General features: G+C 45.2%; 1 protein-coding gene across 1 annotated transcript in view; it reads right to left on the bottom strand.

Annotated features, from left to right (window-relative positions):
* PHEX (phosphate regulating endopeptidase X-linked) overlaps positions 1-13,853 on the bottom strand; it is a 228,224-nt gene that overhangs the window by 212,921 nt on the left and 1,450 nt on the right. Inside the window, exon 2 of the mRNA XM_075538878.1 lies at positions 7,264-7,332. Coding sequence (XP_075394993.1) covers positions 7,264-7,332 — 69 coding nt within the window. The remainder of the gene's footprint in view (positions 1-7,263; positions 7,333-13,853) is intronic.

The raw sequence follows: 13,853 nt of genomic DNA, 5'->3' as shown, positions 1-13,853 counted from the left end.
TCAGAAGCAACAAAGCCCAAATGGAAGAAGCACACCAGCCTGTGCGATCACGAGGTGTTGAAATGATAAGGTATAAGGCATCATCAGAACAAAAAAAAATCTTACCTTAGTGAATGGGGGGGGGGAGTGCAGAGTGGAGACCCAAAGCCCATTTGCCAGACACTGGAGATCCCCTTGCAGAGGGGTTTAGGGGAGGAGATGAGCCAGTCAAGGTGCGATATAGCACCGATGAAAAATACAACTTTCCTCTAGTTCCTAAATGCTTCCACCACCACCACCCCACATACACACTAGCATGATCCGAATTCTACCTTGCAAGTCTGGCTAGACCAGAGGATGTACACTGGTACAGATAGGAACTGGAAATACAAGGAATCCAGGGCAGATGATACCTTCAGGACCAGCGGTGTGAGTGGCAATACTGGGAGGGTAGAGGGAGAGTGGGTTGGAAAGAGGGAACCGATTACAAGGATCTTCATGTGACCTCCTCTCTGGGGGACAGACAACAGAAAAGGGGGTAAAGGGAGATGTTGGACAGAGCGAGATATGACAAAATAATAATTTATAAATTATCTAGGGTTCACGAGGGAGGGGCGAGCAGGGATGGGATGGGAAAAATGAGGACCTGATGCCAAGGGCTTAAGTGGAGAGCAAATGCTTTGAAAATGGTGAGGGCAATGAGTATACAGACGTGCTTTACACAATTGATGTATGTACGGATTGCAATGAGTTGTATGAGCCCCTAATAAAATGTTTAAAACAAAAAAAACCCTAGAGTAAAAAATAAGAGTTGTATGAGCCCCCAATAAAATAATTTTTTTAAAGTTGTATGAGCCCCTAATAAAACAATTTTTTTTAAAAAGAATTAAGTCTCGGGTGGATCCCCTCTGACCACAATCTTGTTATCAGACAGAGACTGATGTAAACTTAATTACAACAGATGGAATTAGGTTATAATGTGATACTTGGTCATTAGATTTCCCTCTTGAACCAGTTTGGATCCATTCTAGTTTTCAACATTTCCTACTTTTTTCTCAACAGAGATTTTTTCCCCCTCTGATTTATTTTAATATTGTCATTGGTCTTTTTTTCCTGTTTAACAATATATTTGCTGTTTTAATTGTTTGTTTGGTATGGTTTCTAGTATATGAAGTACAGGATGGGCGAAGTATAGAGACAAAAAGTGGTGTGTGGCTTATAAATGGTGGAGGGAAATAAAGAACAAATAATGAAAACGGGATATGAAGGATGCTCTAGAACTGACTGTGATTATATATATACAATTTTTAAAATATGACTGAACAATGGAAGTGTATGATGTGTGATGTATCTCAATAAACATTAAAAATAATAATTATATATATATAGGGGCTTTTATAAGAACCACTTGGGAGTCACGTTAAACTTCAGATTCTGATTCCATATATCTCATTTGGGAAATACAAATTCGCAGCAGGTGATTGAACCAGAATGAACCAGTTCAAAGCCCTACTTCCAACTGTCATACAGCTAACCACTCTAATCCAAAGCCACGCCCACTAACCTGCGGGTGTTCCGGCCCATAGCAATCCTATAGGACAGGGTAGGATTGCCCATAGGGTGTAAATCTTTATGGAAGCAGACTGCCACATCTTTCTCCTATGCTACCATTCAAACCCAAAGACATGCACTAATTGATAAAAAGTCTGCCAATGTTCTAATGGCATTGTAAAATGACATTTTGAGCTGTGTTCCTAAAATAATTAATACCAGAATACATTTCTGTTTAAAATAATGAAAATCCAATGAGTTTGGGGCCAAATATAAATGAATTGCTGAAAAAAGCTCAATTACATACATTTAGATATGCTTTTCATGGTTTGGTTACATATGTACTTTCTCTAGATTTGAACATAAGATTGGTTATTGCCCCAGTCTAGATCCTCCATGAAAAATCCAAACAGCTTTTTGTCTTCAATGAAAGGAATAAAATGCAAACATCCTAGTTTCTATGTTGCTAGGTGCCATCAAGTCAGCTCTGACTCATACAAACTTATGGCCAATGGAAGAAAGCACTGCCTGGTCCTCCACCATCCTCCCAATTATGTTTGAGTACTTTTCCACAGGACTTCAAAATCCCCCACCATGTTCAAAGGCCTCATTCCAAAAAGCAATAAACAGAAGCCCAGTTCCAAAGTTTGAGCCTTTTCAAATGGGCTTGATAGTTTAGCTTTACAAAACTAATTCAGTTGTCTCCGATTCCATTTTTCACTTGCTGCTAAATTTTGATTATGCCAAAGGGCTGGGACAGCCAAAATCTTCTTTCAGGTTTGTGTGTACTGTTACTGTGGCTGTGCAGCTACAGAATGAATGTGCTATGTGACACCTCAGGGGCATGGATCCTGCAACTTTCAGTCCTACACAATATTTACAGCCACACAGGGGAGATATCATGCTCATTTTTACTTGCATAAGCACATTGCTTTCTGGCCCCCTTCCCAAACTTCCTCCTGCCCCTGCCCCACACCCTCAAATGTGTCATCTCCTTGGTATTCTTGCAGGTACCTAGGAAAACTGCAAGATCAGCTCTGATCTCGGCCCTGAGACAAAGTGGAAGAATCCATCACTCCCCCAGGATTTGGAAAGGCTCCTGCTGAGTAACAAAACCCTAGCTTCAGCCTCCACAATTCACAGCCTGGCACACAGCTGCACTTTCTGCTGTAGAACATGGCTTCGCATTGCAAAGGTCTGCAGGTGGCAACACATCAGAGCCCCTTTCCCGCAACTCAGCTCCACGGAGAATATCCACAGACTCTTATTGCAGTAAAATACGAAGATGAAGAAAATCTGTCAACGATCAGGCTGAGGGATCTCTCCAATCACTATTCAAAAAATTCAAAAAACCCAAACTCACTGCCACTGCGGATTTCCAAGACTGTCACTCTGTATGGGGGTCAAAAGCCTTGTCGTTCTCCTGCAGAGTGGCTGGTGGTTTCAAACTGCTGACCTTACATTTAGCAGCCATGTTTCTGTCTATTCTTTCTGCAGCTGTTATTTGGAAGAGAAATTAGGATAGATGGGAATGGAAAAGAGGCCCAAAGGAGAACCGTGAAGCGCAGGCCTCTCAGAATTGGTTTGTACATATGGCCTCCACATCCCGGAGACCCATGCCTCGCACATGCACCCACACACGGCTTCTTGTTTAAAGCCTCCCCTTGGCTACAGTTCTGATGACGTGTACTTAACAGCTGTTCCACAGACCTCTGGAACATGAGGCTCATGTTACAAAAAAGAGGAATGTCATGTATCTTGCTGAGCGTCTCACTACAGAAACAACAAGATCAATATTTTCCCCCCAACATTAGAAAGCCATTCTCCGATGCGAAAATTTAAAAACAGGGCAGCCAGGCAAAACACACTAGCTGGCAGGAGACGCCATTATCAGATGTCGTTCTGTAAGTCTGACTCTTGCATTAGGATTCATAATAAACAAAACTGATGAAATAAGTGGCCCTCCAGACACCAAGTTCTCTAGCAGAGACGTGGCCCCCTGCAGGGAAGAGGCCCCCCTCACACACAGCTGTCTGTCTGCAGGCGAAAGAAGAGCGCTGGACCCCCGCTCCCGGACAGCCTCAAGTCCACACACTTGATGGCCACCCAGGGAACACCGCCCTCCCGTCTCCTCACCTGAGGGACACCTCCACCCGGCGTTCACCGGGTCCCAGCCTCTCACCTCGGGGACCACGGGAACTCACGAGAGAAGCTTCAACATCCGGGATCCGCAGACCTGCGAAGCCCATGCTCAGCCACGCCCACGCTGTGACGCACAGGAGCAGCGCCACCCACTCTCTGATGCAGAGGTCCTGCGACGCCCATGTTGTGACCCACAAGGCTATGGACGCCTATGCTCTACAGTGCCCCTTCGGAGGTCTAACACCCCCCACCTTCGAATATGCTTGCACCTGTGTGAGTGTGTTTAAAAATTTCTCTAAACTCAAATCAAAAGTTTATGCATACAACACTTTGCATTTTACACATCCGCCAGAACCCAGCAACAGCAAAAGCACAGTCAGATATAAAGTCTTAAAGTTTAAATTTAGGTGACCAGATTTTAACATTGGTAAAGGGGGACACCAGCGGGACACCATTGAGAAAACTCCTATCCTGGCGGAATAGCCACATGGCAGTTGAAAACCGTGTACCCTAGCTTGTCGTGCATTCTTTCCAAAAATCAAGACTTTTAAAACGCCGCGGGACGCAGGAAAAGTTGTTAAAAATCAGGACTGTCCCGCCAAAAGTGGGACGTCTGGTCACAAAACCAGTTCTAGGATACATACCTGTTCCTGCTGCCCCAGCCTACTCACTGGAGAAAGCTTTTACAGTGTGATAACAAAAGACTGAGGCAGGACCTGAGTCAAAGGGAGTTAGCTGGCATGACCCCATGGCATCAAGAGGCAGTGCCCCAGTACAAAGCATGACAGCTCAGACTTACGAGCTAGCTTGGACTTGAAGCCCAACTGTGACATTAACTCAGGATGTGTCCCTAGACAAACTATTTAGCCTCTCCAAACCAAACTCACTGCCCCTGGTTGACACGGACGCATAGTGGTCCTTTCGGGCAGGGTACAAACATCCCTGTGAGTTTCCGAGACTGTAGCTCTTTACAGGAGTAGAAGTCCCTGTCTTTCTTCCGAGAAGCTGCTGGTGGTTTCCAACTGTCCACCTTGCAGATCGCAGCCCAACACAGAACCATTATACCACCAGGGCTCCTCTTTAGCGTCTAGAAACCTACACTTCCTCTTCTGTAAATGGGACTGGTGATAGCACTGACTCCACAATGTGTCTACGAAAATTTTCTGAGATGGCACATGCAAGTCATCTAACGATTTATCTGGTTAAAAACAAAACACCGCTTACTGAAGGATGGCGGGGGGGCATTATATATACATACATATATTTTAAAAGTTCATTATCCAACCCATTACCCTGGTAGGGGCTTCAGAGTTTACAAGCCCTTTCATCAAAATCCTTCCCATCTTAATAAATGGTACCACCCAACCAGAGTCCAAAATGTAAGCATCCCCTTTTTGGTTCCCTGCTTTTCCTTCCTTCTCCAATCCAACCATTCAGTAAGTTCCCTACCTCCTAAATTCCTCCACCACCTCCATCTCTTTGATCTGATAACTCTTTGGTCCTCACCTTCCCAACATGATCGCTGAAGATAAAATGGGTGCATAAGCAAGTGTGACAAAGAGAGCAGATGGTGCCGGCTTTCAAAGGATACAGCATCTGGGGTCTTAAAGGCTTCTAGTTAAACAAGTGGCCATCTATCAGGGAAGCAACAAAACCCACATGGAAGAAGCACACCGGTCCATGTGACCTTGATATGTCAATGCAATCAGGTATTAGGCATCAGAAGAACCAAAACAAACAGCCATTTTGATGCAAACGAGGAGGGTGGGAGTGGAGACCCAAAGCCCATCTGTAGACAACTTGACATCCCCTCACAGAAGGGTCACAAGGAAGGGATGACCCAGCCAGGTGCAGTATAGCACTGACGAAACACACAACATTCCTCTAGTTCTTTAATGCTTCCTCCCACCCACTATCATGGCCCCTGTTTGACCCCACAAATCCTGCTAGCCCAGCACATATGTACATTGGTACAGATATGAGCTTTCGACATGCAGATTCCAGGATTGATAATCCCCTCAGAAACAGTAGTGGGAGTAACAATTCCATGAGGGTACAGGAAAGGAAGGGGGGAGGGGGAATTGATAGCAATGATGGATGCATAACTTCCCTCGAAGTGGATGAATAACAGAACTCTGGCTGAAGGGATACATTGGATGGTGTAAGGTATGAACACACACACACACATATATATACAATTTATTACGAGTTCACAAGGGTGCTAGGCGGGCGAGGGAGGAAATAAAGAGGAGCTGATATGAAAGGGCTCAAGTAGACATAACATGTTTTGAAAATGATGATGGCAACATCTGTACAAGTTCACTTGATATAATTGATTTATGGATTGTTATAATATCTGTCAGAGCCCCAAATAAAATGATCAATTAAAAAAAGAATAAGAAGAAAGTTGGCTTGTAACATGGAGTAGAAGGCCTAGGACAACCCAACGGGATTCAAGTTGATGATGGCCTGTGGGTTTACAGAGCACCTCTGCTTTACATCAGACAAGTCACAAACTATAGGAAGCCTGCTTAAGAGAAATAGGAACCTCTATCCAGCTGAGGCCAAAGATGGCCCATGACCTCTCTCTTCATTTTGAGTCTCCTGGAAGTCAGATTTTAGAGTTCATAACATTGGTGTGAACTGCCTAGGGCATCTTGCTTCAGAAGTGCTCTGAACTTGGAGACTTAAGGAAACTCTTTTCCCACAGACACCCTGCAGTGGAACTATAGCCAGCTCAGCAGTTTAGTGGGGAATGCTTTTCCTTAGAGCAGGGCTTCCTAAACTTTTCTACTCTCGACCCCTTTACGTTAGAGAAATGGGCAGCGCTGCCAGAACCCCCTTGGATTTATTGCACGTTTGATTTTGAATTGTTGGTTGTCATACCTTCAGAAACGTTTTAGCATTGACAAATGTGCCGCCATCCCCACATTCAGTTACTTGACCCCCGAGGGAGTCGCAGGCCACACTTGGAGACCCTGGGAGGTAGAGAGCTCTCTGCTGTGTGTCCAGTTTTGCGGAGCAAAACCACTCTCCGGGTCTGCTGGGAAATGTACGACGTGTTGTTGGGGACTCTTTTGCTCTGAGCCCCGGGAACTCTGCTGCGGTTCTGATACTATCTCCTTGACATAGCAATGGCCTTGGGAGCCTGCTGGCACTGCTCCCGCTGCAACGGCCCTACCTTCTCTGTAATCTGGGGTTGCCGATGTCCGTTTCACGTCATAGCTGGTCACAAGCAATGTATTCGGGGCCACAAAGTTAGGGTGCTTCTGTGCACGCTGAGGTTTTGGGACAGGTCTGAAGAATGGCTCTTCCGCCTTCCAAATCCCTTCCTGATTGCCTCACGACGACACCTGGAATCGGGCTCAGCTGGTTTTTGCAAGGAGCGCAAAAACAGGAAAGCTATGCTCCCCTACTCCACACCAAGATTGAAAAGCTAGCTTAAAATGGCATCCAACTTATATTTAGCACTCAGTGAACCTCAAGCAAACAGAATACTAAAAATACCACCTGTTTTCTCGTCGACTCCCCAAGGTACCATAATTATAATGCGGATGGAACTGGGACACAGGATGGAAAACTGGGGCTTACCGGCTTCGATGCATTCCGGCGTCAAGCAGTACTCCTGTTTAGCTTGGAAACTTAAGAAGCCTTGGCTCACTGAAAAATAAAATGAAATAAATGACTGACTTTCAACGGACCACCAGCAGGTAAACCACCATCAGACACTCAATATCCGTTCATCCTTCTGAATATTAACACAGTGCTTAAAAAGCCAGTTGGCCCCATGTGACAGAACCAGAGGCTGGCCACCAGCTAAGTGACCTTAGTAAGACTCTTGGCTGCTCTGACACTCAGTTGTCCTATGTGTACAATGAGTGGGTACACCTAGGCCAGTGGGTCTCAGAGTGTGGTCCCATCAGCGCCAGCAACTGTATCCCCTCACTTGGGAGCTTCTTAGGCATGTAAATGATCCCGCCTTGCCTCTGAGCAGGGTCGAGGTAGTGAGGGTTCAGTGGGGGGATTTTCACATTTTCGAAGCTATCGAACCGGTTCGATTCTCAATGAACCTCAAGCACAGTCCCTATGCACCTATCAGTGAAGGTTTCCCTACGGCTCCCCAGCAGCCACTCTGGGGGAGAAAGAGGAGGTTATCGGGCCACAGTGAGGTGGGAATGGACTCCACGGTATGAGGCTGAACAGTTGGCAGCAGAGCTTCCAGAGTCAGACAGACTAGGAAGAAAGACCTAGTCAACTACTTCTAAAAATCAATGTGGCAAAACTCGATGGATCACAGCGCTCTGATCCCCCACTCGATAGTGGGGAGGGCCAGGGCTGGACAATGTTGAGTTCTGTTATGCATAGGGTCACCAAGACTTAGGAGCCAAGTGGAAGGCAGGGCAAGGGGGGGCACCCACTCATCTGGGTGACAACAAGCCCTCTAGGAAGGCTGATGTGTATTCTGGGGGAGAGAACCCATCTCTAAAGTCTTGTCCATCTTGGATTATCTGCAGCCCCATAAGTGTGCTCTTTGTGTTCATAGCTACATCACTGTTTGGGAGACAGGAAAATTGGAACGCAGTGTGAAAAGAGAGATACTCAGGAACAGGAATTCACAAATTCCTCTGAGTCCCTGACCCACGTGAAACGCACCTAAGAACAGCTACACAGAAACACTGTGCAGACACCAAACCAAAGCCACCTGCCACTGGGTCAAAACCAACTCAAAAGAACCTACCAGGACCATTTGCACTGCCCCGTTCTCAGTTTCTCAGACTGTAAATCTTCATGGAAGCTCATCTGCCCCTTCTTTCTCCAGACGAGCTGCCGGTGGATTCAAACCACAGACCGTGTGGTCAGCAGCAGCACGCTTAATCCACTGTGCCACCAGGGTTCCGTTGTGGAGACGCAACGGCCCTGCAGTCACTCAGCTTCCCCTTTGTGACAAAGACAGCTGTTACCCGCAGTAGCTCAGGGTTTATCTTCTGCAAAGAATTTAATTTGGGGGTAATTTCCCTTGCTTCTTGAAAGAGAATTCAGGAATGTTAGAGTTCCCTGAATAATTTAGGTCTTTTCACAATGGTACCGAAGGAGCCCTGACAGAGCAATGGGGAAACACATGGCAGGCTGTTATTGAGCCTTCCTGGTGTCATGTTCTTCATAACGTCCGACTTCTCGGATTCTGTGCTCAGCATACAGATTGAACAATTAAGGCAAAACAATACCACCTCAACACACACACGTTGCCTGGTTTTAAATCAGGCAGTATTCCCTTGTTCTGTTCCAACAGCTGCCTCGGTCTATGTCTGCGTTCCGTATGAGCACAATGAAGTGTTCCCTCTGTGTTCGAATGTTTTCATGCTTTGATTATTTTTCCCCCTTACCAGTATAAACATTTTGATTTGGAGCAAATCCAGAGTGAAAGGAGAGAGCTTGCACATGTGGTCTTTTGAGTTGTGCGTCTTATCTGAACCATCCACGGAGATGTGGCCGCCAAATGGGGGAAGCAAAAGTATACTTCATGTGCCTTTTTTTCTCTAGCAAAGGGCCCACAGCCTCTCCCCATTAGGGAGATGCCAGTTTGCAAAGCCTGCCTCCTAGGGGCCCTGGTGGCTCAATGATTAAGCACTTGGCTGCTAAGCGAAAGTCCATGGGTGGAATCCACCCAGCAGCTCCAAGGGAGAAAGGCCTGGTGGTCCCGTAACGATTACAGCCAAGGAAACCCTGGGGAACAGTTCTACTCAGTATTAGAAGGTAACTATGAACTCGAATCTACTCCACGGCAGCCAACAGACTAACCCACGAGCCACAAAAAGAGAGAAAAGCAAAAACAAAAATAAACCAGTGCAACTCAAATCGCTTTTCACCAATGGCTTCATTGCCCGCACGCAGCAGATGGCATACGGTGGATTTCTACAGGAGTGCGCACAGGAGTCCTGCTTGTCAACTCCAGGGAGCACCAATGTGTCGCCTCCCCAGCAGCCTGCTCATCAGCAGTCGCAAGTTTAGATTTCACAAATCTCTTTGGTAGCCAAGGAAATCATGGGGAACTCATAATTGCTGTTGTCTGTGAGCAGAAGCCCAGAGTCATTTAGAGATGTGGCAGTGAGGAGGGGCTGGCTGGGGGCGGGGCTTTTCATGGCGTTCTTTGTGAGAAAGCTGGGCAGGGCCTACGTTTCTTTTGTGTTGTTATATATTGCCATTTATCTGAACGCTCTAGAATAGGCAAATCTATAGAGGCAGAGAGTAACTTCGTGGTGTCTTATGATTCTCTTCCTTGTCTTTTGTGTTTTGCTTTCGATGCTGATTCACAGTGACCCCCTGTGGATTTCTGAGACTATTTGGGGACCAGAAAGCCCACTCTTTCTCCCTCGGAGCTGCTGTTGGTTTTTAACTGTTGACCGTGTGGATCACAGCCCAACACATGACCACTATGCCCCCAGGGATCTTTCGTTCAATTACATTAAGAAGAGTTGTACACTCAGCACCACTATCCATTTTAGAAGGGACCTATGTTTCTGAAAAAGATGGAGCGCCTATAGCTAACTTGCCGGTGAGGTGATCTTTATTATGTCTATGCCCACATTCTACAAAGACCTAGTTTTTCTTCGTTCTTTCCTCTGCTGTCACCCTCCCAAGCAGCCTTTTCACCTGTATAACATTAGAAAGTCAAGCAAACTACCCTATGGAACATTTCAGACCTTGTTTGAAGAGGGGGGAAAAAAGTGTCTTGGGACCGATTACAAAGATCTACATATAACCTCCTCCCTGGGGGAAAGACAGCAGAAAAGTGGGTGAAGGAAGACGTCGGACAGTGTAAGATATGACAAAATAATAGTTTATAAATTATCAAGGGTTCACGAGGGAGGGGGGAGCAGGGAATGAGGGGGGGAAATGAGGAGCTGATGCCAGGGGCTTAAGTGGAGAGCAAGTGTTCTGAGAATGATGAGGGTAATGAATGTACAAACGTGCTTTACCCACTGATGTATGTATGGATTGTGATAAGAGTTGTCTGAGCCCCTAATAAAATGAGTTTTTTTAAGTAGCCTAGAACAGAAGCAATGTTCTAATACAGTGGGAAAAGACCAATGTAGTAAGCACTCTAATATCTACCCAGAGGCTTGAAATAGCAATCTAAATGTTCTCAGGATGAAGAGAAAGGAGGATAAATAAAATGATACAAAACAAAATTTAAGTGTCTTGGCGTAAAGTTGCATTTTGATTTCTTTTAAAAAATAAGTGTGGGTGGGTAGGTGTGACATAAAGATTCTAAAAACAAACTACGCTGCCATTGAGTCAATTCCAATTCATAGAGATCCTGCAGGGCAGGGTAGAACTGCCCCTGTGGGTTTCTGAGACGGTAAATCTTTACAGACATAAAAAGCCTCACTGTTCTTCCTCAGAGCTCCTGGTGGTTTGAAACTGCTGACCTCGTGGTTATCAGCCCAATGTACAACCACTATGCCACCAGAGCTCCTTCACTATACTTCCGGGATGGAATATGTCAATCTACCTGGATAGAGGAATGATGGGGAACTTTTCCCTTCCGTCTCCTATCAGATGCTTATCAGACGTTCGATAATGCACATGGGTTATTGATTTGTAATGGAAACAGACATTTTATGTTAAACCATGATCATTTCTCTTTTTGTGATTCTGAACAATTGTTTCTTGACACTAGCCTGAGTTTGTTTTAAAAGCTAATGAAATAGGTCATTTGAAGGCTCATTTCTTTCATGGAAAATAAATCTTGACCCAAAACTCCAGAATAAAAATCAAACCTTTTATTATCTGATGGTGAGTCAAAGGAAGGTTTACATTAAATTAATTGGGACACAGACAGACTGGCCCCCCTCATGGAAGAACATTATACCCATAGAGGGGCATTTACTATCCTAAAAATAAATAAGAATCAGCAAGCTCGGATGATGTGAAGACAACGCATGAATGAGAGAGATAAAAACAAACCGATCCTAATACCAGAAATCAAAATGCTGATTTTTATGGGTTAGGCGTTTCTAAGAAAACAAAAGAGCAGTTTGGTTTCTCTTTCCTGATTTCTCTACAGCCAGGAGAAATCACTTCATAATGCAGTCAAGTAATCCACAAATCAAGAGCCTGCGAATGACTACGGAGCAAGGGTCAGCAAACTACATCCCATGGGCCTGTGAGCGAAGAATGGTTTTTACATTTTAAAATGGTCGAGAAAAGCATCAAAATAAGAAGATCTCGTGACAAATTTCAGTCTCCAGAATAACGATTGATTGGCACACACCCCCCTTTGTCTGCATCTTATCTGTGGCTTCTTGCCTGCTACCACAGCAGAGTTGAGTAGTTAAGACAGAATGTGGGGCCCAGAGCTGAAAACATTTACTATCTGGCCCTTGGCATGAATGTTTGCCAATCCCTGCATTGGGGAGGCAGATTGGAGGAGAGGAGAGGGAGGTATGTTTAAAAAACCTGATGTTTGGTATTCTAGCTGTCTGGGTTCTCTGAAGCCATATCAAGGCTCTTGCTGTTAAAGGGTTAAGGTTTAGACAAAGAGATTATCTCACAGCCTGAAATCCAAAGAGATGATAAAGAAGAACGTTAGAAATGGCAGGTAATTCATGTGGCTAAACTTTGCTGGGCAGAAAACATTATCGTAAAATCAATCACCCAGAAAGTAGACCTTAACCAGATGGCAGATCGCTGAAGATTTGCAGACAAAGACAAAGAGGATGCATTGATTAAAAGCCAGGGGACTTGAGTCCTGGTGTTGCAGCGGTTGAAGTGCTCAGCTGATACCCGAAAGCTCAGTGGTTCAAACCCATCAGCCCCTTCATGAGAGGACGAAATGGCAGTCTGCTTCTGCAAACTGATAGCCTAGGAAACCTCATGAGGCAGTTGTGCTGTATCCCACAGGGTCACTCCCAGTCAGAATTGACTCATCCGCACTGGTTTGCTTTGGGTATTTGAACTTCCAAATGGATGTGGTCAGCTGAAGCAGTGCTTCTCAAACGTCAACTTGCAAAAGAACCTCCAGGGGCTCTTGTTAAAATGCAGCATCGGAAGCAGTAGGTCTGAAATGAAGAGTCGGAGCTCCCAAGCGAAGCTGAGGCTGCTGGTCCACAGACCACACTTGGCGTTACCAGGGGTGTAGAGAGGCCACACCCTTCATCTGCTCCTATTCCGTAACATTCTTAGAGTTCCTCTTAGAGAGTCCACTCAGAGGCAGATTATTGTACCTGACCTAGTGTACTAGAAGTATTGCCTGGCTTGATGAGTTTTGTGGTTCAATGCCATCTGTCACATTGGCCCCTGACTTACGGCAACCCCGTGTACAGTGGAATCAGACCATTGCGATCTGTAGGGTTTCCACTGATTGACTTTTCAGATGATCCAGGCCTTTTTTGCCTAGTCTATCTTAGTCTGGAAGCTCCCCTACAATGTGCCCAGCAATAAACAAACCCCATTGTGCCTGAGATTCATTGGCCAGGAATCAAATCCTAGTCTCCCACCTGGAAGGCAAGAGTTTCCACTTTGAGTCATGACTGCCTCCAATGGATGAATTTGCCTTCGGCTCTAAAAAGAAATGAGAACTTTCCAAAGAGTTGTCTTTGTTCAAAGAACAAAGATTTGTTGCCATAGAGAATATCCCAGTTAATATGTCAGGACCTCAACATGTAATCGTAAAAGTGGAGTTTCAAAAAGATTTCGTGCGGCAAAAGCATGAAAAGAGTACGTATTTCTATAGCTAGACAACAGTCGTGTGATTTCCCCACCCCCACTCCCAATTTGGGATTGTTTGTAAAGCATAAATAGCCTAACTTTGCAGTCACTTCCTACCTTGCATGTGCTCCCTTCGCCCATCCATATAATTGTGCCTCCCATTTTGATTTAAATCTCACAGCAGCATTCAAGAGTCACTAATTCAGTTGCAAGAATAAGAGGTTTAGCTCTAGCAGCAAGCAATAAACACGTCGAATTCCCTAAATCTTAAGCCACAGCAAACATGGAAAGATGGTTTGCTCGTTTTAGCAGAATTTTCAACCACACAACCCTAACTCTTTTAAAGTTTAATTACTGGCTTTCCCTTGCCAACATCAACATGGCCTCCCGCATCCGGGCTATGCCAAGGAATGGCTCCAGGCTCACTATCTTGTAAAATGCACCTAAAATCTCCCGAGTAGAGGGTTTGC

Source organism: Tenrec ecaudatus, chromosome X (assembly GCF_050624435.1).
Source record: "Tenrec ecaudatus isolate mTenEca1 chromosome X, mTenEca1.hap1, whole genome shotgun sequence".
In the NCBI taxonomy this organism is placed as follows: Eukaryota; Metazoa; Chordata; class Mammalia; order Afrosoricida; family Tenrecidae; genus Tenrec; species Tenrec ecaudatus.
The sequence above is the reverse complement of the archived record's forward strand: the minus strand, read 5'-3'. Positions and strand labels throughout refer to the sequence as shown.